We start from the raw sequence: 24,490 nt of genomic DNA on the forward strand, positions 1-24,490 counted from the left end.
TTCTAATTTAGTTTGGTTTTATATTGAAAATATGTCCGCGAGATATCTGAGACTTGGAATAAATTTTTTTTAACGTCAAAGTGTAAAATTTCTTAAAAATCTATTATGCGTCTACCAATTCATGCCGTACCACTGTTAAATACAAAGAATAAAATTTAAACCAATATACCTTGAGTTAAATAACATTTGGTTATTTTTAACTATTGTGTGTCGAAATTTATTATTTTAACAATAGAAATAATATTATTTTAACTTCGTTAGTTTAGTTAAATTAACGACATATTGACTAGGACCAGTGGTGACATAGAAATGGTTAAAAATGACTGAAATTGAATATAATTTGACACTACGAATTTAACAGTGTAGCGCATTTTGCTGCATATTGGAAAATTTGGGCAGATCGCTATATACATTCGAATTATTGACGAAGCCTCGTGCTTCTCGGGCAAGATAACGGGATTTATCTGATTACTCCCTTTCTGCTTGCAGGCGTAGCTGAATCGCGCGGCTAAATCGGCGCAAGTGTGGCGGTGGTTGGGGTCGCGTACGGGTGGCTGCGGTCGCCCAGGTAGTTAGGGGACCACTCGGTGCCGGTTGCCGCCAGTAAGGTTGCCATCGGTGACGACGAAGACGAAGACGACGAAGACGAGGACGAGGAGGAGGACGGCGGTGGTGGTGGCGGAGGAGGAGGAGGAGGAGGCGGCGGCGGAGGAGACGGTGAAGCCGGTGAAGGAGGTAGTGCCGGTGACGGTAGTGGTGTCAGTGGTATCGGTGGCGAAAGTGTTTACGGTGGTTGTGGTGACGGTGGTGGTATCGGTTGTTGCGGTGACGACGGCGACGGCCGCGGCCGCGGGAAGTGCAAAGTGCGACGAGGAGAACGGGATTAACGAGGCGGAGGAGAGAAGAGGGAGGTGGTGGTGCTGGAGGAGAAGAAGTTGCGCCGGGAGGTCGTTTCACCCTCTTCGGGGCGACGGGGCCGTTACCTGGCCGCGCCGTTTAGCAGCCGCTAGTGAGAGAGCAAGTGCGTGAGGGTGGCATTTGTAAAGGCAACGTGTAGCAAGATGGGCTGTGCCATGTCCGCGGAAGAGCGAGCCGCTCTGGCTCGCAGCAAGCAGATCGAGAAGAATCTCAAGGAGGATGGCATCCAGGCGGCGAAGGACATCAAGCTCCTGCTGCTCGGTACGTCGTTTTGCTCTCTTTACTCGTTCTCGATTCCGAAATACACATGCGTTCGGCCGGAAATAAAACCGTATACGAGCGATATGTATGCTCGTTAAAATGTTATAACGAGAAATCGTAGGTGGATGGAACCAGCAGACCCCCATCTGCTATTTTGGAGCTTGAAAAATTAAAAAAAAGACAGCTGACAGCCAAAATTCTTGCTCACAATTTTATTCAGCGTAGGACACATAATTCAATCGTAAAATTAGATGCTTTATTAATCTGACAATGAGTCGATTTATATAATCCTTTAGGGATCTATTAAATTACCATTTATGTTGAATAATTGAATAATTATGAATTTTCCAATATTTTATCAAATAGTCTTTTTTTGCAGAGCTTTATCATTTAAATTAAATTTAAGTTACTGTAAAAATAACGTTCTATCGCTCATTTCGCGGAAACAGGTCAGGCAGAAGAGATAAACAAGTAGCCAGCTATTTGATTTGGATCTGGTGACTTGTATATTCAACATGCATGAGTGCCGTGTGAATACCGATATCAGAACAATAACTATACAAGAGAGGATGTAAAACACCCCTGTTGCGAGTTATATTGAGATACAAAATCTAACGAGCGAAAGAAATGTAACAATTATAATATATCGATTATGTCCGTTGCAAATTTATTAAAGTGTCACGTATCTTAATTGTCACGTTGCTCGCTTAAAGTCCGATATCGCTCAAATCAGAAGGCATCGACGTGGAAAAACAACGAAACATAACTATAATGTAGTAGTTGTAAAGAAGAACTGCGCGCAGACTTTAGCTCTGAGAGAGAGTTCTGAAACACGGGAAGAATAACTTTGTCAAGCCGCATAAATATTGTCGGGAAATTATCCGTCAGAAATAGTGCACGCAACTCGGCGACCGACCGCGATTATATCGACGACACCGCGAAGTATACCATCGCGTTAGATATTTCATGAGCTATAGATCTATGATTGGTGAGGAGTTGCGCCTTGTACGCTTTTTTTTCTCTCTCTCTCTCTTCTTTATTGATCTATACCTAACTTTTTTAAATGCCAAATCAGGCCAATTATGATGTCAAAGTTCTTCGTTTCGCGTGCAAGAAGCAAGAATCATCGAGATCGCAATTCCACGATTACCTTTGACGCAACATCCGGAAACCGATTCGCGTTGTTCCCCGACGAAAGTCCGTTGCCGGAAAGAGCAAAATTTTCCGCCCAGTTAAATCAGAGAAATTAACTTACGAGATAATAATTTGAGGCTTTCTTCTAAGTTTATCTCGGCTTAAAGGATTAAAGAGACGATTTCGTCTCGACGCCCGCACGCGTTCGACGCGCGAATGGAGCGCCGCGCCGGCCGGCTTTTTAAATCGACCGGGCATGCAGGAAATTGGACGCGACGTAAAGCCGGAAGAACGGCGCAACAAGCGTGTTCCTCCTTATTGCGGAAGGGTAATGCCCGATCGTTCATCCGACGTCAGTTCTTTCAGTGCGCGCCGGAACGCTTCGAGGCGCATAATTGCCGGCGTCGACATCAGATATCATCTGACGTCGGCGTTTCATCATCGGTGACGTCAACGCTTTGGGACGCGGCCGAGATGACGCGCGCGACAGCGGCGTCCTCCTCGTTTGCTTGCCAATCGCGCGCTGGGTCGAGAGAGAAAACTTCTCGATTTAAAAAAAAAAAAAAAAACCCGAAATGTGACGGGGGACACGCAAATGATATGTAATGAATCTCGCGCGCCAAAAATATTTCCACCGAAATAGACGGCGGCGACGCGCGACGCCGCGCGACGCCGCGATCCGCTGGAGACAGAGCTGGAAAAATAAATCAGATAGCGGGCTTTTTTCTCTCTTTCCTGCCCCCCTCCCCCCCCCCGTATGCATTCGGGGCTATCTGTCGGGGAGAAGGGGGACCTGACGTCGGGAGATCCGATATTTGCCAGGACACATACTGTTGCCACGTGTCAACGTCCCTCGGGCTGCGGGACATGAGAGCCATGAAATTTTCAGTCGACAGGGAAAGTCTATCGCCAGATATATTTTTTTTTTTTTCAAGCTAGAAGCGCACGGACGACACGAGGGATAATTTGGGAACGCGGTTTCCAACGGCATTTTATACATTCGTTCAGTCGAGCCACATCTCTCACATCAGGGACATATTTATTTCTGGTTTCCCACCTAATGAATTTTTTTCTTTTTTTTTTTTTAGACGAAAAAGCGTTTCGGACACAGTTTGAGAGCAAATGTACGTTATAAATGTGTCATCGGCACAGATGTACGGAGTTACTGTATTTATAACGAGCTTTTGTTCCTAAGAAAGAATATCATGAATAATTACAGAAGCTATAGTACGTACAAGCATTTCGAAGATTAGAATGTCAATCGGGACAAATCGTTCGTTCCATTCACGTCCTAAGATTAGAATAAGATAAGATTAGGACCGATTACTAATGATGCCGAGATGCATCATGGTGAATCATATATATCTGGCGAGCTCGTGCGAGGAAGCGTTGCGAAACGTACTCATAAGTAAATAGATATAGTTATACAGGACTTGAGGTTCATTCATGATCGTAGCCTGTTTACGAATATATTATTACGCGTCGATAAATTATGCACCCATTTTGTCGCGTTGTTTTCGCATCGATATTAATGAGGCAAACGCTTATAGCGTTTAATTGCTTTCTGTCAAATTTTAATTACGTTTTGTATAGATATTATCGTGCTACTTGCGCCTCCGATTCCGAAGTCTTAATGAAAAATCCTTTGCCGCGGCCTCGCGCTATAATTAGAGGCGAAATCAGTGCGGGGGTGGGCATAAAATGCACCGGCGTATTGTCTCCGTTTATCTGTCAGCGTCACTAATTGCACGTTTTCAATTTACTCCCTCGCCTTTTCTCGTTTTCCATCTCGCGACGGGATATACCCCCGGTGTTCGAGGAAATTGTTGATCTCGATTTTCGGGCCTGCCTCGCAATTTTTAATATTCAATATCTCGATAATTGCAACTTGTGTATCAATATTCTATGGAAGTAGAGTTGTTTTGACCTTAACTTGGTAAATGAAATTTTCTCGTTTAATTATACGAGTTTAATTCGCCGAAGGCTTCTCCATTTTTAACGATGTTTGTCTCCCGAGGACATACCGCGCGCGTCCGACAAATCGCATTCTGCGTTAGCTCAAAACGCGACGTGCGGGCACCGTGGAACATACACGTTTTCTAGCGAAATATGGGTCCTGTTTATTGGTGTAACCAGTGACGTCATTCCGACGGCGGAACGTGCGTGCGTATGTACGCGCGCAAATTGGCCGCCGCGAGTATTTTCATCCGATTAATGGTGCCTCGGCTGCGAAATACAAACGCACGTTGCGTATATTTCAAAGCGACGCAGGGCGGCTCTATGGCGTTAAATGTCGGCGACTTGAGATGCCTTCTTTGTCGCAGCGTACAGCGTGTCGGTGGACGGAGCGTTAAAAATGCGAAAAGAGAACAAATGCCAATCTAAACTCTGCTTTTAAGCATGCCAATACCTTTCTGAAGATTTTAAATTTTTGTTGCTATTATTTATCTAATCTATTATTCTATTATTGTTGTCGAAATTTTTCTGCTTAAATTGGGAACGCGAAAGAAAGGGAACTTTATCCGGACAATTTTCTTATCTCGATATCGCTACTTGAATTGAGCCTAAGATTTCAACACAGCAATTAAGGCCGTTCTCTCGTCCTTATACTAGAGAAAATCGATTTTCGATTTTCACAGTTTCAAGAAAATCCTAAGAAAATCGATTTTCTCTAGTATAAGGACGAGAGAACGTCCTTAATTATAAAAATTTACAGAGAAAAAAAATATATACCGTATCTCAATTTTTTAATTATTTTGTACAAGCGTTGCGTCACGAATATATAAGAGGCTTATAAAAGAACCTCAATTTATATAAACAGTTTACTTCGGGAGTTCTTGAAAAATTTTGCAAACATAGTTAAGCATACTTTAAAAACAGGTCGCTTGCATACTACGTGTACCGATGTCAAATAGCAAAGGGCACGATATGTTTGCGCGTGAATCCGGCCAAAATGTTATAGAAGGGCAGCGTAATAAAATACAATTTATTGCAGCCTGTATATTATAACAATGATGGAGTGTTTTTCCGTGTGCTAAACGCATTCAATATTTAATTACATTATGATTAATATTTCACTTTTCGACACAATGTTATAACATATGTACATATAAAATTACGTAGAATTTGCTGTGATTTACGATATAATGAAAAAGACCAGTTTTATTTAAAAAAAAAATGAGAAGAATAAAATATCTTCTTATTTTTTAATATTACTTCCAAATTACCCAAAATGAAGAATGTATGAAAAGAAAATTCTTTTTTTTAATTTAGTAGATTTATGTAAATGATTAAAATATATCATTTACGTTATTAACAACCGATAATGAGTAAAAATAATATTCAATCGATCTTCGACGTATGGAAATTTATTAAAATTTTTCTTCGCGTGATATTTTATAAATAAAATTTATATTAAATCTGAATAAAATATATTTCGATATATTTATGCGAATTCATAGAATTTCCTGGCCTTTGTATTATTTATGTTTATATAAAGCCTGGCATAAATTTTCTCTTACATGAATTTTTCATGAATATTCCTACGCACGGTTGATTCCACACTAAACTGATGTATAATAGCGTCAATGAAATGCAAACAATTTCTCGTTTCCCGTCGCTCCGCGTGAGCACTTAAATTTATCTGAATTATCTCCGCACATTTTTATCGCGTTTGCGATGGATAAAGCCGCCCTCACAACCTGCGAGCCTTCCGTGAATAGAACAGGTGAATAAAAACGCAACGCGAGAACGCCAGCTGCAGGAAGTGATGCGTTTCTGGACCGGATTCGTTAGACAAACCGGATCGCTAGCGGTTCCGAGGTTTCGACAGAATCTCAACGCGGTGGTAAACGCAGCTGACAGGTGCCAAATCTTACCGCGGCGTGATAGTAAACGCGATCTGGCTCTAAATCATACACTAAAACGGTATAACAAACCGTCGTATGAATAATAAGCGCTCGCGGAAGTTTACCAGGTGGCGTAGCACAGGTGAATCTAACTGGAGTTACGAAAGTTAACACGGAATCTAATAGGAGTTACCCCGCGGAGAGCTCTCGGGCTTATCTAAAGTAAATAGAGATGAGCTTAGGTTTATTCTATCTCATTCCATTGGGACGTAGCGCCTATTTTACCGGATGCTAAAAGCCGACTGCTTTACCGGAGTAAAATAGAAGCTTGGGGAGGAGTCACAATGGCGAAGCACGATATCTCGGCGAGCTCTAGATATGCAGATTTGCAACCCGTTTAGCTCTGTTCGGTGTTTTACCTCGGCGAGAGCGGGACGAGGATCATCGTCGGCGTCTCGAGATGAACTCCTTTCTTCCTGGCCGCCGTTTACAGGGCGCTCTGCTCTTACTCGAGATCTCACGTGTATTCAGTTGATACTAAACGGCTCTAGTCGTTGAGTAGCTATTATAGATGGCTACTTACGCCGAGAGTGCTTTTAAAAAATGGGAGAGCGGAGGCTTGCGGTAAGCAGGAAAAGCGAGTTCCGGATACGTCGACGTATCCGGTTATATAAAGCGGCATATTTCGCGATAACTATATAGCGACTCTGCCCTAATGCGTTCGTCGATCCGATTTTAGTTATGTGCACGAGAGATCGTTTCTTTCGAAAAATATTTAATAAATTGAATTATAATTTAATGTCTGCGATAGAAGCACATTTTTTTCATTCAATATACAAGTTAATATATGAGATAACCTATCTTACAAAGACTATCGAATTTTAATACGTATTCTTTGACAGACTTTTAACTGATTTCTCTTCGATGATAATTTAATCGACAGAGTTTAGTTGTCACAACTTTTTAATTTTCGTACAAAATAGATAATTCTGGAATTGTGAGTCCCAAAGTAAATTCCGCCTGAAATTAAACGGATAATAAGAGGCTTATCTTTCCTTTGTCCAACGCGCAGAGTTCATTTTGCAACGTAATTCGGCGATATGCAATCGTGAAAGACCGATTGCTCTTCAATTATTAACTATTAATCTCTTCTGTTTTTTTCTTTTCAGGAGCAGGAGAGTCCGGCAAGAGTACGATCGTGAAACAAATGAAGTAAGTATAATCGTCTTAGAGCTTCGTGCTACGTGCGCTAATTATCAGCTTCGAAGGAGGGGGATTCTATTATTGTAGCGCGCGAGATTACATCCGCACATGTTGTTTATTCCCTAACACACACCGGCCGTTCCCGATTACCAATTAAATTAATTACAAGTACGAGTTAATTATGCAACGGCTTCCAATTTATGTCTGCCTTGAACTTTTGGATTGAATAAGTTTATTCTGACGATCGCGAGAAACAAAGTCCTAGAGTTTACGAAAAAATACGACAAAAAATTGCGTTTACAGGTAAGTGTTGTAGGGAAAAGTTGGGTAAAACCAGATACCTTTTTGGTCGGCGGGAAAAATCGGAGGGCAAAAAAATTCTACTGACCGTTAGTAGTCTTTAGTGAACCTTAATCTACGAGAAACTGAGGCTAGTTGCTTCTAATCAAGAGAGATAAAAAAATTTGGTTATCGAGAATAACAAGACTTTTCAAAGAAGTCAAAGTACCCGGTTTTGCCTTACCGGTACACAGTAAAATATTTTGTGTATTTTTGTTAAAAAATATCCTTGTTAGAATTTTTGTATTAAAAATGTAACATATTTATGTGTTAATTCAACTAATTTTGACTATATTACCTGATTTAGTTAAATTCATATTTAAGTAAATCAAATGCTAAAATAACACATTTTATATTTAATCGTAAAATTAACATAAAAATAATGGAGTTTGGTTAAAAAAAATTCTTTTCATTTACATTTAACATTATACAGATATCTGTTGTACATACATGAAATTTTCGTTCACATATCATCGAACTGTCCTTTATCCTCTTCTAAAAAGGGCATGTCATCAAATCTACCGAAATATTGTTGTATTATGAGCGGCTGTCGTGGCATATTTAGTGCATAGTGTAATAGTAACAGTGAAATATATTAAAGTGTTAAATAGCGCGTGCGCGTAGCGCGCGCTTGTGATGTCTAGTTTTGTGTTAAATTATGCACATAATATTTGTGTCATAAGTTTACATATTCACATTATGTTAAATTAACACAAAAATTTGAGTGAACCGTTTGGGATATGTGAAATGTGTTGAATTTAACACAAATTTTTTTACTGTGTAGGGTAAAATCGGATACCGGGTATTTGAAAAGCACGTAAAACACTGTGCAATTATAAAATCTTGATTTATTTTGATCAACAAATACAATACCAAATGTATTCTATTCATTTTGGTTTACACAAAAATCGCAAACATCAAATATCTCTTTCTCTACATTGCTGCAGGACTTATGGGCCCAACCTTGGCATGCAATGTATTGTCGTATCCAACTCTCGGTTGATCTTGAATATAAATCATTCCAAAAGATGCGAGCTTCATATTTTTTCTCTTTTAAGGATGAGTTGTCTTCCTGCTTTTTTTTAACTTAATTTTTTAACTTTAGGGGTTTAAGAAAGCTTTTTTTTTAGTGATTTCTTTTTCTGAATGGCAATCTCTATTTCCAACTTTTTTTTGTAAGGAGACGAAGTCAGGATAGCAGTTTTTCCTCTTCTTTTATTGTCTCTCTTCTGAATCCTATTTTCTTTTTGGGAAAGAGGAATCAGCGAGCTATGGAAAATTGCAAATGCCGACGGCTGGGTGTCTCATATCTAGATGTCACAGAGTGGACCTCATCATCTCTAACTGACACAGATTGGGATTTATTGTAAGAAAAAATAAAGACGACTATTTTTTTTCCTTGTTATGGTGTTTGAGGCAAAAACGGGTATCCGATTTTATCCCACCCGGATTGTACCCGGTTTTGTCCCAACACGAAGAAGCTGATAAATGGCTGTACATTCCGGCTTACACAGTGTCGATCAACACTAGTGCGATATACTCTCTAATATGTACAGATTGCGATGCTGCAGTTACCGAAACAGATGCTCTGTATAGAAAAAGTCCACGACTACTCGATTTCTGTCGGCCTGAAAACTTTCGGCTTCTCTTGAGAAATAAATATCGTGTTCACATGAGCACAGTACGTCTAAAAATGACGATCGCGCCATATCTGCAATTAATACTACGAGTTGATTACAGATTGCGATAACCTATCGCAAAGAAACAAAGGTACCCGGTTTGACCCGTCTACCCGGTTTCTCACCCAACTTTCCATACATTACGGAAATGAACTCAGATATATATATATAATAGTTCAGGCAGTCAGGAGGATGATTCATCCCGGCTCGTGCGTGTACGTGCGTAATTAGGCGAAATTCGCGTTACCGACTCGTTATCCGAGAATTTAACGGCTCTTCCACTGGAAAATGAGACGAAGAATGCGACAAGAACGGGTCGTGAACACAATGGTACAATGCGGCGTCTGTAAGGCTCGCGTCCTTTGATGTTTCGTGACGTCGCGGAAATGCTAATTTGTGGACACTCATCAGTCAGCTGCAGGCTGATTACGAGAAATACTTTCCCACGTTTCTCTTCTGCGCACGGACTCTTGAACGGACTGCCAGATTTTTGTATCTTAAAGTTCACCTCCGCGATTGCCTCAATTCTCAAGAATTCTGTCCTGCGAGCCTATATTTTTCATTGTTTAATTTATGATCTTTTGTATACAATTAGAATCTTTACGTCTTTTAACTTACCATAAAAATACATCTTTATTTATTTTTCAAAAACATATAATAAAAATATATATGCTGAATAAAAATATGTATCCTTATTTCCTTCTTATATTTCCGATTATGTTTTGCTATTGTTAATTTAATGGTAATAGTAATTAATAATATAGCTAAATTACTATTAATAGTGATTAATAGTAATTTAATCCCAGTTCTCTTCAGTTTTGTTATTCTTAGCGTTAATAGCGATCGAATTCTCGATTTAGTCGATTGTTTTTTTTTTTTACGAGAGGTTTATTCTGTCCAAGAACGCAGCTGCTTAAATTTAAACGATGTGGCTTAATAACTGGTCGGAAGTGAGTCAGACCTCTAATTAGGTACATTTCGGTTTGCTTACTAAAAGTTAAATGACTTGAATCATAACGCACGCCTATTCGCTTGGGAATTAAATTGTTTGAGATGTTTCATTATAATGTAGGTATTTTTCGCTCGCAATTCTGCTACCTCGTTAAATCGTGACGACTGCAATCCAAATCTTTCTAATCCAACCAAATTCTTGCAATTAAAGCATTTCATTAAAAGAAAAATATATAAAAAAACTACGCTGAGAAAAAAAACAACATCGTGCAAAACTACCGATAGAAAAATTCGCGTGAAAAATTTTATCACATATAGATTTGACACATTCATTCATTGTATCTATTATATTCTATTTAAGTAAATTACCAAAAGGACATTAATATTTTAATTAAAATAAATCTTATGTCGCGTTTATATCTGACAGATCTCTTCACGCTGCGCACTTTGCGCAGATGCGCAATTTCCTGAATTATTGCGCACCTTGAAAGCAAGCAGAAACAGTTGGATAATAACGCGTGCTCGTCTCTCGCGTGTGCGAATAATAGATTAATCTTTTCGCGTCCGTGCATCGGCATTATTTCGAGGCAAACTGTTGCCTCGCCTCGGCGAGATCGATACTCGCAATGTTACGATATGCTCGCGCGTATCCGAGGGCAGCAGCTGTTCCGTGATACGCGCTCGTTCGAGATGTTAGCACCGAGTTTTCTCTCTCTCTCTCTCACTCTCTTCCTCTGTCGTGTAGATTAGCATATTCTCTCTGTGGGGCGAGTCTCTCTCTTCCTGTGACCTGCGCCATGAATGGGGCCTGTTCAAGAGGTCCCACGAACAAAGTTACCGCTGTGCGTGCTCTCCCGAGAACGGAAGGGAAGCTGTCAGTCGCGAATAGGGATGCTCCTCGTATTTCGATAGCGATATTTCCTCCCCGATTCCCAGTATTTTTGCACTTTGCTTCAAAGTTAATTAGATTTCTTCTCTTTTTTCTTTTTGAAAACCGGTATTGGACGAAACCAATATTGGATAAGAGCGCCGAAGATTTCCCGTGGGCCACGATTCAGGGACATTATTATATCTCTATGATGGAATTTTATTAATATTATATTAGGGGGAAAAAGAGGGTCAAAGAGGGATGGGTGTAGAGTGTATTTTAAATCGTATCGCGTTACGCGGTTGTGACGGAAAAACCTATAAATTCGTAATGTTCTCGAAACGATTCTTTACGATATACAACCGCATCTCCCGTACACCGACTGCATAATTTATGGATGCGCATAATGCAACGAACAGTCGCGGTACTCGAGACTGAAGTACATACGAGCGAAGCGTGATTTCACGCGCACTCTTACGCGTTTTCCTTCTCGCGTGCGAGCAGCCATAAATCTAGCGGCGTATGCGTGCATGCGTATACACATAGCGGGCTCTCTCCGCGCGCTCTCGTTAATATCGTTACTCTCGAAACAGCGGACGCCGCGCCACACTCTGTTTCTGTATCATTTATTAACGTAATGGACAGTACGATATTCTTTGTCGGGATTAATGTGCCGTTAAATATTGTAACGGCGGTCGCGCTTGGACGATGGGAATCACATTAGGAAATGCTGTTGCACAAATTACAATTAATATTCGTTAATTAAAGCGTCCGGATTGCATGCTCTCGGTTCTTTTGTTACGCTACGAAATAAAAATCGAGGATAATACGTCACGCGCGTTTGAAGTTACTAAAGTTCCGCGAACGTGTGTCTGTAAAATGTATATACGATGTCGCCCTATACGACAAAGAAAAGTTAATTAGTGCTAGAACATAAGTGTTTAATTAACTTTTGAAAGCCTTCGGTTTCTCTCGTACGTATAAATATGTACGAATACAAATTAACGTGTTTTTTTTCTTCTTTTTTTTTTTACAAAAATCACATCCAGAATATTTTCGCGAGTGATTATATATAGAAAAGTATACTTAGCCGCTGGTACGGACATAGATCTATTCCACGTAACACTACACCGTGTGTTTTCACTTGTATACATAGCACACACCGCCGACTCTATAATTCACCTGTGTTGACTCCGAACATTGTTACGATATGTATATGGGTGCTCATGTAAGTCACGGAGTACATGTAGCGCGCATTGCAATTCATATATGCGTTTACACAGGGTTGCACTATACGTGGCGTATATTAATTCGAGCCGTTGCGCACGTGACACGCGTATATTACAGCGCGACTGCAGACTTCTTGCGAGAGAGTCGCAGGCACTTAAAATCAAGTGGGATAATCCACGCGTCTATTCATTCGAATCGTACTCGAATAAATACAGGTATATCGATGTTACACACTGTCTCCCCTCCAACCCCCGGCCTTCCGACACGCATTCCTCTCTTTCAGAAAATTGCTCCTGGTCTTAAGTGTGCGGCCTTTTTCCTCTCCTTTCCGAGTATTTTTTAAGCAAACGTTGTCTTAAACTAACCACCCTTATCCTAATATTTACGGAAAGGAGACATCCCGTGCGTGTCTGGTGTCTCGCCTCCCTCGCGCGGACGTGCTAACGCGAGTACGATTCTGCTTTCAGAATTATCCACGAGAGCGGCTTCACGCCGGAAGACTTCAAGCAGTACAGACCCGTCGTATACAGTAACACGATACAATCTCTAGTCGCTATTCTCAGAGCAATGCCTAATCTCGGCATCAGCTTTTCAACCAACGAGCGAGAGGTAATGTTCATTTGTGTCTGTTCGAATGCTTTAAGAAAATAGGAGTCCGTTGTCGGGAAGAACATCCCGTCGCGAACTATAAATCTGAAATTATAACGCGCGCGGTCGTGTACCACGCGCATCTTAGAGTTTACTTCAAAATAACTTCGGGGTAATTTCCGGCTATTACGTTTAACATACATCTGCGTTTCATCGAACGCATCGTTTCGTTTTAATCGCTTCATACTTTCACAGTTCGATCACGCCAATAGCATTTACTTGCTAAAAGAGATACATTTTCAGTTTTTTTTCAGTTATCCTGCGCGAATTTTTTCCGACCGTTCGGAAAAAAGATCGTCGCACGAGCAGAAATCGTCGATGATTTAATTTTTTATTTCCGATGTATATTTATTAACGCGACACCTTTATGCTGCTCGTCCGTACTCGTGGTATATCCACGCATGTTTAATTTCAATGAAGTGTCAACTGCAAAATTATGGAAAACGATCCAGTAACAGTCGCGTATCGGTCGCATATATCTCGTATGTTATTTAAATGTTGTGTATCGACCATTTTAACTCGTGAAGCATGACATGACATCCAGAATGTGGTTTACTAACGTGCCGACGGTTATCTAATGAATGAAGCATTCAACGGCGAATCATAACGTGTTGCCTGGTTGATTAGCCGTCTAAAGCGCGATCGTGTAAGTAAGGCGATCTGACCCGCCGGATGCGTGTCCCAAGATCGTACGAATAATTAATTATTGATCAGCTCTCCTCAATAGGTATCTATAACTCTTTACATGTGTGCGCGCACGAATTAATAAGTTATAAAATAATTGTATACCCTGAACGGTTCAACCTACGGCTATGTAGCATTAATTATGCAAATGATATTGAATTTACGCCATAAATTAAATTGACACCTGTGCAAATTATATCACGGCAAAAAATTCGATTAATTATTCCCGTCAAGTGATTAGATATTGGGAATATTGCGAATGCACCGAGCGATTAATGGATTATTTAACGTCACGATATTATTTGTAGCTCGGAATTAATATGCATTCGGCGAAGACTGGGCCGAAGTAAACTTTGAGATTTTTGTGGTGTGAGGATTTACATGTTTCGCGTGTTTGCAGACGGACGCAAAAATGGTGTTTGACGTAATACAAAGAATGGAAGACACGGAACCCTTTAGCGAAGAACTGCTGGCGGCTATGAAGAGGCTGTGGTCCGATAATGGAGTGCAGGAGTGCTTTGGCAGGAGCAATGAGTATCAGTTGAACGACTCCGCGAAATAGTAAGTAGCGATCATTCCTAAAACGATTCCTCAAAGGATCTTAAATCTTAAAATTTTATGAATTTTTCTGCAAAAAAGAAATCGATGACTGTATTCTCGAAATATAACGGTCTGTTCAATTCCGCTGCAAAATTGCCAGTCGGAGATGATGCTTTATAAATTATATATACCAGGAGACGAATTACGAATTACGAATTTGTTTAAATTGTATCATTTAACCGGGAATTATTTCATTATATCGAATTTTTTTTTTATCAACGAGAATCTTTTGTTAAGTTGCGCGAAATTTCGACTCGGTGATTTTTGCGATCGCAGTCGCCGCGGGCAATGGTCACGCGTCACAACCCTCACGGGGGATGGTATTCGGAACTTGAATTTCACTCTTGAGAATTCGCGTGCTCGAAAGGGCGGAGAGTAGTAGAAGCAAACCTCATCCTGAACGTGAGACTTGTCGTCCCTCCTCTCCCTCTCGGGTGCGTTTCGCAAGCATATTTCCGCGCTGCCCCCTTCGCTGGATATTGATTTTGTAGTAACGCTTGTATATCTCGGTGCAGTGCCGTTTTCCAATACTTTCATCAGTTATCTCCGCTAAGCATACGTTTTTTTTTTATTTTATTACGGGATGCTTTGAGCGCGTGTAATAATGATTGCGGATCTATTCCTCTCGATAAAGTTGAATCACGACACTCGGCGAGCCGATCGCAAATAACACGATTAAAAAAAGAATGGGGAAACTCGTTTTTCCAACACTGTCCGCGAGCAATTATTTTCGCGGAAACGCAATTGCTCCACGATTTAGTTTTACGACAACAATATTATGTTATATATGTTAAAAATCAACGGATTCACAAGATTGAAAAGACAAAGAGACTCTTCATATCAAATTTATTTTCTCCAAGATTTCTACTTATCTTAATTTTAACTCCTTTTCATAACTCAAAATAATTTTAGCAGAACCCTGTTTAAAATAATAGATACAATATGATCAGATTACATTATATTACATTCAATTTCAATGTAAATGAATGAAAACCTTATTAATTTACATTGCAATTGAATGTATATAATGTAATCTGATCATATTGTATCTATTATTTTAAACAGGGAAGAGCTTCGCTTGCCCTTCCTGAAACATCCCCTCCCTGGACACGAAGAGAGAAATCAAAGCACTTGTATAAACAAGTTGGTCGCGAAAGATTTAATCGCGCGACCAATTTCGCCGGGGTAGTATGTTATGTATGCCACGTCGCCGTCGTCGTGTGGCCACTGTTGTGAAGTCCTGTCGCTGACTATTAGATCCGATTAGGGCGTACACGTTCTGTCGTCTGCACGCAATACGAGAGTCTTTTTTTTTCTCTCTCTCTACGCCACGGACACACGCCGTTTTCTGGCGCCGTTCTTAGCTTCAATAAACCGCACTGCGGTTTCGCACTAGGCTGCACGATATCGCTTATAGCACAGTTATTGCACACGCAACTATACTCTCTTTTTCTCCCTCCCTCTCCCTCTTTTTCTTCACCCTCTCTTTCCCTCGCCGTCGCTTAATGTATAATTCACTGAGACCCTATACCGCCCTTAATAATTGTGTATAACGAACAAGTCGACGCCTTTTCGATGAAAGCGAATGATATTCGCAACTGAAATTGCAAAAAAATGCAAAACGCTTTCCGACAATTATATTAATTATTCGCGTTCGATTCGCTCAGAAATGTGTTTATGATGGAACAAAAGATTGTGCTTAACCACCCACGATATCTATATATAGAACATAGAACACATAAAGACCGTGCTGATATTAATAGATCAAATTTACACGAATAGATTAGCGCCGTTGGGCATTATAAGACAAAGCAGTACTACGATGGACCGTTAATCTTGAAAATCTTATATCGGAGAATTAAAAAAGAGATTGGCCGAAGAAGAAATTTTGCCTCCGCCTGCTGCGAATGCCACGTGTTGAAAATTACACGAAATACTCATTGATGTAAAATCACAGCAAATTCCGTGAAATTTGTGTTTTTTTTCCTTAATTAAGAAAATCTCCCTATTTTCTCAATTCGCTTATAATACCCAAGGCACGATATTCCGGCTTGAGGGGAGAACTCAATCGCAGTTCAGTTCAAAGACTTCGTCAAAGGCGAAGACGTGGGTCCTCCGCACCCCCCGAAAAATGAGCATTCCGAGGGAAGGGACGAGATTTTCTCGAATAACCCCCGAGAATTCCGCGTACAGAGAACCGCCGCGGGAATTTCGTTTCGCGAGGCAGGCCGGAAGAGGGTAACGCGAATTTCCCGTGGAAGAAGTCGCGATGGGGTGAGTCCTCCTGCCGCGGGAGATGCGACAGGTTTGCCCGAACGCGGGGTCGCGAGAGGGAGGGATAGGGGAGGGGTGGGATGATGATACGACAGAGAGGTGGCCACCGATAGTCGAAATGTTACGAGAAATGCGCGCCAACCGTCTCTCCTTCCGTCTCTCTTTTTTTTTCCCTCTTCTTTTCTCTTCGCCGCCTTCTTCGGGGGATTCTCTTCCTCTTCCCTCGTGCGCACCTCGTCATTATTGATCGCAGATGACGTCACGCCACGCCCGTGTCACGTGGCATACGACCAAGATGGCCGATCGGGTTCCGGCGAAACTACCACCTTCTCTCCTATTTTCTGCCTGGTTTATTCACGTCTGTCCCTCTCTCCGTTCCTCCTTTCTTCCCTCCTGACGGAAAAATCTAAGCTCCTTCTTTCCCGAGGGAGATATTACCAGGACTCGCTCGCTCGTCTCGGCTTTGGCGTGTCCCGAATCGCCGAATCCTTCATGGCGGCCTGATTCCCTCGTGCTTCGATCTTTGCTTCCATTTCCTGCGCACTCCCCCCTCCCCCCCCTCTCTCTCTCTCTCTCTCGTTCCTTCATATTCTCTGAACCCTTTCATTCCATCTTCTATTCTCTCACATCATTTTACTATATTACTTTTCGCATTTTTCTTTCTCTCTTTCTTTCTTCTTCGTCAGAAATTCATCCATCACCAGTCCTCTTCATCAGCTTCCGATTACTCCCCTTTCTCATCTCATCCCTTTTTTCTCATTACGGAAGCCAGAAGGAGAATCTCGCAACCCTCATCTTGCAACCCCTAAACGCTGTAAGCAGAGGCCTAAAAAGATGGCGCTGCGTGGTTTTACCTAACCTTTTACTTCCCCTTTTTGCTTCTTGAAAAATGTTCGGTGATCCTATAATTGCCGATACGAGAAAATTATTATCTTTGAAGTGACATCAATCGTCTTCACTCGACGATTTTGCTTTGAGAAACAATAATCATTATTCTTAGCATTATTATAATACTGTCATTGCTAAATATTTATTATTCAATATGCATCTATCATTCAATATTTAACACCTGCACTCAACATCAAGAAATATACGCTTGTATTAAGCTGCTAATGGAACTAATTCGTTTAACCATGCAATTTGCAATAAAGATAATGATTCAAATGTTTCATAAATTTTTTTTCCATTATTCATTTGAACATTGTTAATTCTGCCAAGTGACACTGTGTACTAAAATGATATCTCAGAAAAAAATAATTAGTTTCGATTTATCATCGACGTTGAATTGCGAGTACCGTGAATGGTGCCGGTTTCGCAAACGATCGGCGAGAAACTTCAAAGGTACTTGCACCGGCGGAAGCGTTTCCTCGTGCGGCGGCCAGTTCGCACGGCAGTTTACGAAGACCTGATTACAGTAACGCCATTTATTATATCCGCTCGCTTCTAGCTACTTGTTGCGAGCCGCGCCCTAGCTCCCACCTCAAACGCTCCTCACCGCTCGGAATCGAATCTGGATTTGTTGTATAAATAGATGCGCATTTATTGTTAATTAAACGGTAGTGGCCGGTCAAGAATTTGTGGTCCTTACAATTTAGTCGAGACTCGAAACCGCAGGTGATAACGTTTGCACGTGGGAAAACCGTAATTGTAGAAATGGATAAACTGGAGTTGATTTAAGAGAAAAGTTATTTTGTTGCTTTAAAAACAAGTCAGAACGATTAATGCAAGAACAAATTGTGTACGAGATAATTAATTTGCAACAATATTGTCGAAGTATATAAAACATGCATATCAATCAATGTATAACAGAGTTACACCTCTGCAAAGCTTTTTACAAATCCGTCGTTCTTTACAGCTTCCTGGACGACTTGGATCGATTAGGAGCGAAGGAATACCAGCCAACGGAACAGGATATTCTCAGGACCCGAGTGAAAACGACGGGAATCGTGGAAGTTCACTTCTCATTCAAAAACCTCAATTTCAAGTGAGTCGAGATTTTATTTGATATCATATGAGACATAGATTAAAATAGAAAGATGAATTATATATTGTAATAAATTTGCGAGTTTAATTAGGATCGTTCTGCGTGTGAACGATATCAATCGTTCTTGCTTCATTTATGCCGACTCATTTGTGTAATCTCGCGAGGCGAGCGCGGCGTTCGGGAGATGCGAGGCGGCTACCTCGTTATGAATGGCCGACGCGTGAGTCATTACCGTGATAATTCGAGCGTTTGCTTGGAACGAAGCTGAGCGATGAGTCGTATGTGCGGCCAATACTTCTCCCCGTTTGTCGGGCGGAATCGAAAATTAGCGTTGTTAGCGGTTGAAACGCGTGTCGGGATAATTATGCATGGCCCTGTTAAATCAACCGTACTAGCCTTTCAGCGATATCGAGTGCCGATTAAGAACTAATTAGACGAGACATTACGCATCGAAACAGTGCATAAGCTTGTCACGATTGCAGACGTGGACATTGATGTTTTATTTATCGAGATTATTTCCTAATGATGACCCGATGTTACGTGCAGGGAATTAAATAATCAAACTAAAGATTCGGAGAATAAAACGATGAAATCGATTATTTTTAACTTTGTCTTGTTTTTCTAGATTATTTGACGTGGGTGGTCAGAGGAGCGAGCGTAAAAAATGGATACATTGCTTCGAGGATGTAACTGCAATTATTTTCTGCGTGGCAATGTCCGAATACGATCAGGTCTTGCACGAGGACGAAACGACGGTAAACAATGCTAATTTATCCTTTTCAACATACATTCACCATACATTGTTAGATATTAAAGGATGAAATTTAAACTAATACTTTGACTTAAATAATATTTTGTTATTTTTAACTACCATGTGTTTTTTAACTGCCATGTGTGTCGAAATTTATTATTTTAACACAAAACAGTATTATTTTAACTCTATTGGCTTAGTTAAATTAACATTGTTAAATTAACGATATATTAAGTAGAAGCAGTGGTGACTTATAGGAAAATTAAAAATGACTTAAATTGAGTATAATTTGACACTACGAATTTAAAGTGTATTGAATTCTGAACAACTGATCTAAACTCGATCATGAATTTCTGATATAATAAGCAAATAAGCTCTTTTCATGATTTTAAAGTAATATGTTTTATGTATTATAAAAAAAAACAGTGTTATATCTTGCGAAAAAAATCATTAATTTTTTAAAAAATCATTAATATTTCTTTTTATGTGCCGCATTAATATAATAAAATTTAAAAGATCCAGGAATATTCTTGCAATGTTTCCGTTATAGCTAACATGTCACGTTTTTCAATGCACGAGATATGTGATAGAGATCAAACGGTTTCTCTTTTCATTGCGTTCGACTAGTACAAATGCGCGCGTTCATGCGGTTACATTAAGAATGCGAGATAATCGACATTGGGCACGGTTGATACAAGGTTGAACGTACGGCGTGCGATCCGTTAGAAGAGTATCACGTCCAAATTGGGAATGCGACGGGGAGTACACGTAACTGAAGCTCCGAGGAATCAAGGGTTCAATTGCCGGGGTCGCTGCACGTGGGAAGGTTCCGTTGAACTCTCCGTTCGCGTGCGGTAGTGACACACGCGTGTCGTCGTCCTACCACTGTTAATTGTCATTACGGTGTATGTCTCGTGACCTGTATCGCCGGTCCATCGTAGCCTATACGGATTATGCGCGGCAGCAAGTGAACCACGTCCGCCATGAACAAGTATCGCTTTAAATCACAATATCGATCACGTTTAGAGAGCGAGTCTTATAAATCATGAGCTTGAACTATTCGGGCGATGTAATTATTTATACCGATGTAATTATTACATAAGCGTATCTCTCTTGATCATGTCACTCCGCGCTTAATCGATTTAATTATCGTATTTCGCGAAAAAGAGAAAATGACGAGAATATGAAGCCTGTAAATGTTTATCCGCGGAAATTGTACGCAAATATCTTGTGTAAATGAGCGAGATTGTAATGCTTTTGACGTTTTACAGAACCGAATGCAAGAGAGTTTAAAGCTGTTCGACTCGATCTGCAACAACAAGTGGTTTACCGACACCTCGATTATCCTCTTCCTGAACAAGAAGGATCTCTTCGAGGAGAAAATCCGCAAGTCTCCTCTTACAATCTGTTTTCCCGAATACGCTGGTAAATAATATCAGAATACGTCGTCTTTTCGTTTATCTTACGCCAAAGGTAGCTAACGAGACGTTGAATTGCTCACCGTAGGTGCGCAGGAGTACAGCGAAGCGGCTGCATACATCCAGGCACAGTTCGAAGCGAAGAATAAGTCGACCACGAAGGAGATTTACTGCCACATGACCTGTGCCACCGACACGAACAACATTCAATTTGTGTTCGACGCAGTCACAGACGTCATTATCGCCAATAATCTGCGCGGCTGCGGTCTCTACTAGGCTAATTCTGTATTCTACGTTAAGCGCAAACGGAGGAGGAAAACGTTACCCGCGACATGGCTGGTCGGACGATGTTCTTCAATGAGTTCGTGGCTCGTCTCGGTTCCACTCCGACGCGAGAAAGAGAGATAGAGAGGGTGGAGAAAAGGAGAGAGAAAGACGACCCCTTTCGTTATCAACGCTGTGCAGAAGCGTAGCGGAAACGTTTAGTTTGTCTTGTCTTATACTAACGAATCCGAGAAGCCGACGTCGTCAATCGTTCGTGATGTCGGTCGGAGAAACGGCACGCTCCTTGGCGAAGGAGGAACGATCGATTGCGAAAGAGAACGCGTGCTCTATGAACGAGAACGGCGCGGCGGGCCAATCCTCGGATGCGGCAGAATGTCGTTTTCGCGGAAAACCAGTATGAATCCGTCAAAATATTGTACTTCGATTGGTTTGCACTTGTTTCCTGCGAGCGATGTTACGATCTTACGTGCCGGAGAAATAGGATCTTAATTATTCGTGCTTGCATCTGATCGTCGGTGATGAGAACGCGAGTTCTGTACAAAATTGAGAGGGTCGCGGACCGTTCGATCGAAGCTGGCTGTCGACGTTAAAGGTCGTCGAGGCTCGAGCATCTTTTATATCCGATCTGATCTTCGGCTTCGTTCTCGTTTCGCTGCAGAAACGCTCGAGCATTCCATGACGCTCCACGTAGAGGAAGGGAGAGAAGAGTCATGCGTGCGCGCCACGCACACGAGTCGAAATCCTTTTCCCACAATTTTCACACACAGATTTTACTAAGCGCACTCGGAGTTCGGTTTATATATACACATATACACGTTCATATATTCTCTTACGTCTCTCCTTTCATCGAGGAACAAATTCGCACACGCGATCGTACGTATCTCTCGAGAGAGCACCGACAGCGTTTTCCAGATTTGCATTTTGATAAGCGGAGAGCGGCTGAAGGGCAACCGTGACAATTTTATAAGAGAGCAAACGGCATCGACATCGCGAAGTGTCTCCAAGCTCAGTTGATTACTTCTCGTAACGTAACGGTTAGATCCCTCTATTTTTACTTTATCGTCATTTCTATGCGTCATGCAATTAATACGACGACCACGCACACGGGATATTCCTAGGCACATAAAATTATAGTCACAAATGTCGATCCATACGCACATACACATACGCATAAATTATTTTTCACGGTGGAGAAACCTGTTTCCTTCGTTAACGATCGTCGCAGACTGTCATGTATATGTATAGTATACTTTTATCGTCGCACACGTACACGAATTCCGAATATATACAGAACGTGTCGAATCCTTGAAATCCTCGCGACTTTGAATTATCCGTTCGCTCCGCGAAATTTCCCGATGAGAATATTAGGGAGATGAAAAGTCATCACGCAATTTCTACTCACGGGATAATTCGCGACGTCTTGTTCGCGGTGTCCCGAGGAAAAAAAAAATTGTGCGAAATAGCGAGACGTCTTGCGATTAAAAATAATTGTCGACAAATTACTTGGCGGTGATTCAAGATTTTCACGGTGGACGCTCCATGCGTTCGAGCAGGGACACACATACGGCACGTACCTGTGTGTACGTACACAATTTCTGGGACATCCTGCGCACACGCGTAAACGCGCTGCGGCAATTCGCGGGAAGATCCTAAGAGTGTATTTTTCTAAGTGCTTCGTTTTTCTTCCTTTTCGTTTTCTTTTCCTACCGGGGCGTACCGACAATACTGGTGGTTAAGTTCAGTGCACGGAAAGGGAGGGCGGGGCGAGGGAAGGTGTACGAGAGCATGCACACAAATGGGACCTCACATTTAGGCGCGTGCACCAACAGCACGTGCGTAACGTGTTCCGGGACAGGCAAGTAAGAATCTCGTTGCGCATAATCGTACTGTACTCGGCGCTATCTCGCATAAGTTATATTTTATTACACGGGGACCGTTGGGAGAGACGCCGACGAGAGAGAGAGAGAAAAAAACGAGCCACCGATGACGAGCATCGTTACGTTGCGATTACTCTGATTGCTATCTCGTCAGAAAGGGAGATGATGAAAGGGCGTTAGTGCAGAGGAATAAACGTATATGTTAGGTCGGGTGACGAGAGGTCGATCGCTCGAGATTGCGAGCCCGTTTTGTCGTCCGATAGTAATCGGATCAGTACAAAGGTCCTTGGAGGAAAAAGACGACAATTGATTGCCTGACGAAAACGTGGATGAGAAGCGCGAACGTGACTTGCATGATGTATCGAGGGCTAACGAACGCATTTGAAGCGAATCGCTCGAAAATATCGGGCGTCGATACTTGTGCTCGTCTGGTACTTGAAGAAAGATGCGCTCTCAAATGTTGGAACGATGCTTGAACGATACGAACATTTAAAAGGCATCTCCGAGATAACTTCCAGACATCTTTTAGACCTCGTAGGAGAGTTCAGATATTCTCTTCGGAGTATTGAGTGTTTTGTACCGTTGGTGTCGCTTATGTGGACCACCATAATTCATACCGATGTGACAAAATGTCGATACTCTAGAAACGAGTCTTGAGTGGCAGCGATGCTACTTGTTAGCGATCTTAAACAGTTTGATCTTTAATCTTTTCAAGTGTCAGGCGAGCGTCGACGCTTCTAAACGCGTTCGATTTACGAGTAGTCGAGGCGTCATCAGCGAGACGGGTGATGAGCTAATTGTGCTCTGTGACTTTAGCGATAAAATATTTATACCGGAAACCAAAAAGGAGAAATATGTGTAAGAAGTCTCAAAACGAAACGTACCAAATAGTGCGTGCCAATGCGCGTGATTTAACTTTTAGTCTAGCTACGTTAGGGTATCGAGGGCCCCGGTAAGCTGCGTTTTCTGTCGAGAGAGCGATTGGACACGACGGGATCGACGCCGCGGTCGTTGTCGCGAGATACGAGGATTCGACCGATCACGAGCATCGGTTTCTAGCGTTGGTACAAGGATTAGGAACTTTCAATTATCGTATCAACTATACTGCTCTAACAAATTTAGCCCACTGTGACCATTTGAAGATCAACTGTGCGGGCAAGACTTTGACCGGTTCGTTAGAGGAGACGATCGTTATCGGTTACGATGTCGGTCGAATCCAGTTACTCGCGCGCGATTTGATCACCATGCAGTTATCTTAAACGGGGCGAACGCGTGAAATCAGGAGAGCGAAACGGGAAGCGAAATCGAGCGTGAAAACGTTGTTGCCGAGAGATCACTTGCCTCGTTCAACGAGAGCCAAGATTCACCCCTCGACGCTGCTCGATTTGCCTCCTGTACTGATTCCACGCGAACCTGGGATTCAGTGAGAGATCCTAACGACCGTGCAACGTAACTAAATCGCAATCATGCGTGGAGATGGTCGTTTCTTGGCTCTAGTCAATCTATCGAGGAGCTCGTCGACGACACGTCGGTGAAAC

The 24,490-nt window shown here is 41.7% G+C and overlaps 1 protein-coding gene across 1 annotated transcript; it reads left to right on the forward strand.

The window, feature by feature from the left end:
* The first annotated feature begins 468 nt into the window (after positions 1-468).
* Positions 469-23,042, forward strand: LOC112463552 (guanine nucleotide-binding protein G(o) subunit alpha). Its single transcript, XM_025029999.1, has 8 exons — positions 469-1,179; positions 7,331-7,373; positions 12,899-13,040; positions 14,164-14,324; positions 18,493-18,621; positions 19,247-19,376; positions 20,644-20,797; positions 20,879-23,042. The coding sequence occupies exons 1-8, from the start codon at positions 1,062-1,064 to the stop codon at positions 21,064-21,066; spliced, it is 1,065 nt and encodes a 354-aa protein (XP_024885767.1). The 5' UTR covers positions 469-1,061; the 3' UTR covers positions 21,067-23,042.
* The last annotated feature ends 1,448 nt before the right edge of the window (positions 23,043-24,490 follow it).

This window comes from Temnothorax curvispinosus, unplaced genomic scaffold (assembly GCF_003070985.1).
Source record: "Temnothorax curvispinosus isolate PA1 unplaced genomic scaffold, ASM307098v1 QBEX01013430.1, whole genome shotgun sequence".
NCBI classification, from domain to species: domain Eukaryota; kingdom Metazoa; phylum Arthropoda; class Insecta; order Hymenoptera; family Formicidae; genus Temnothorax; species Temnothorax curvispinosus.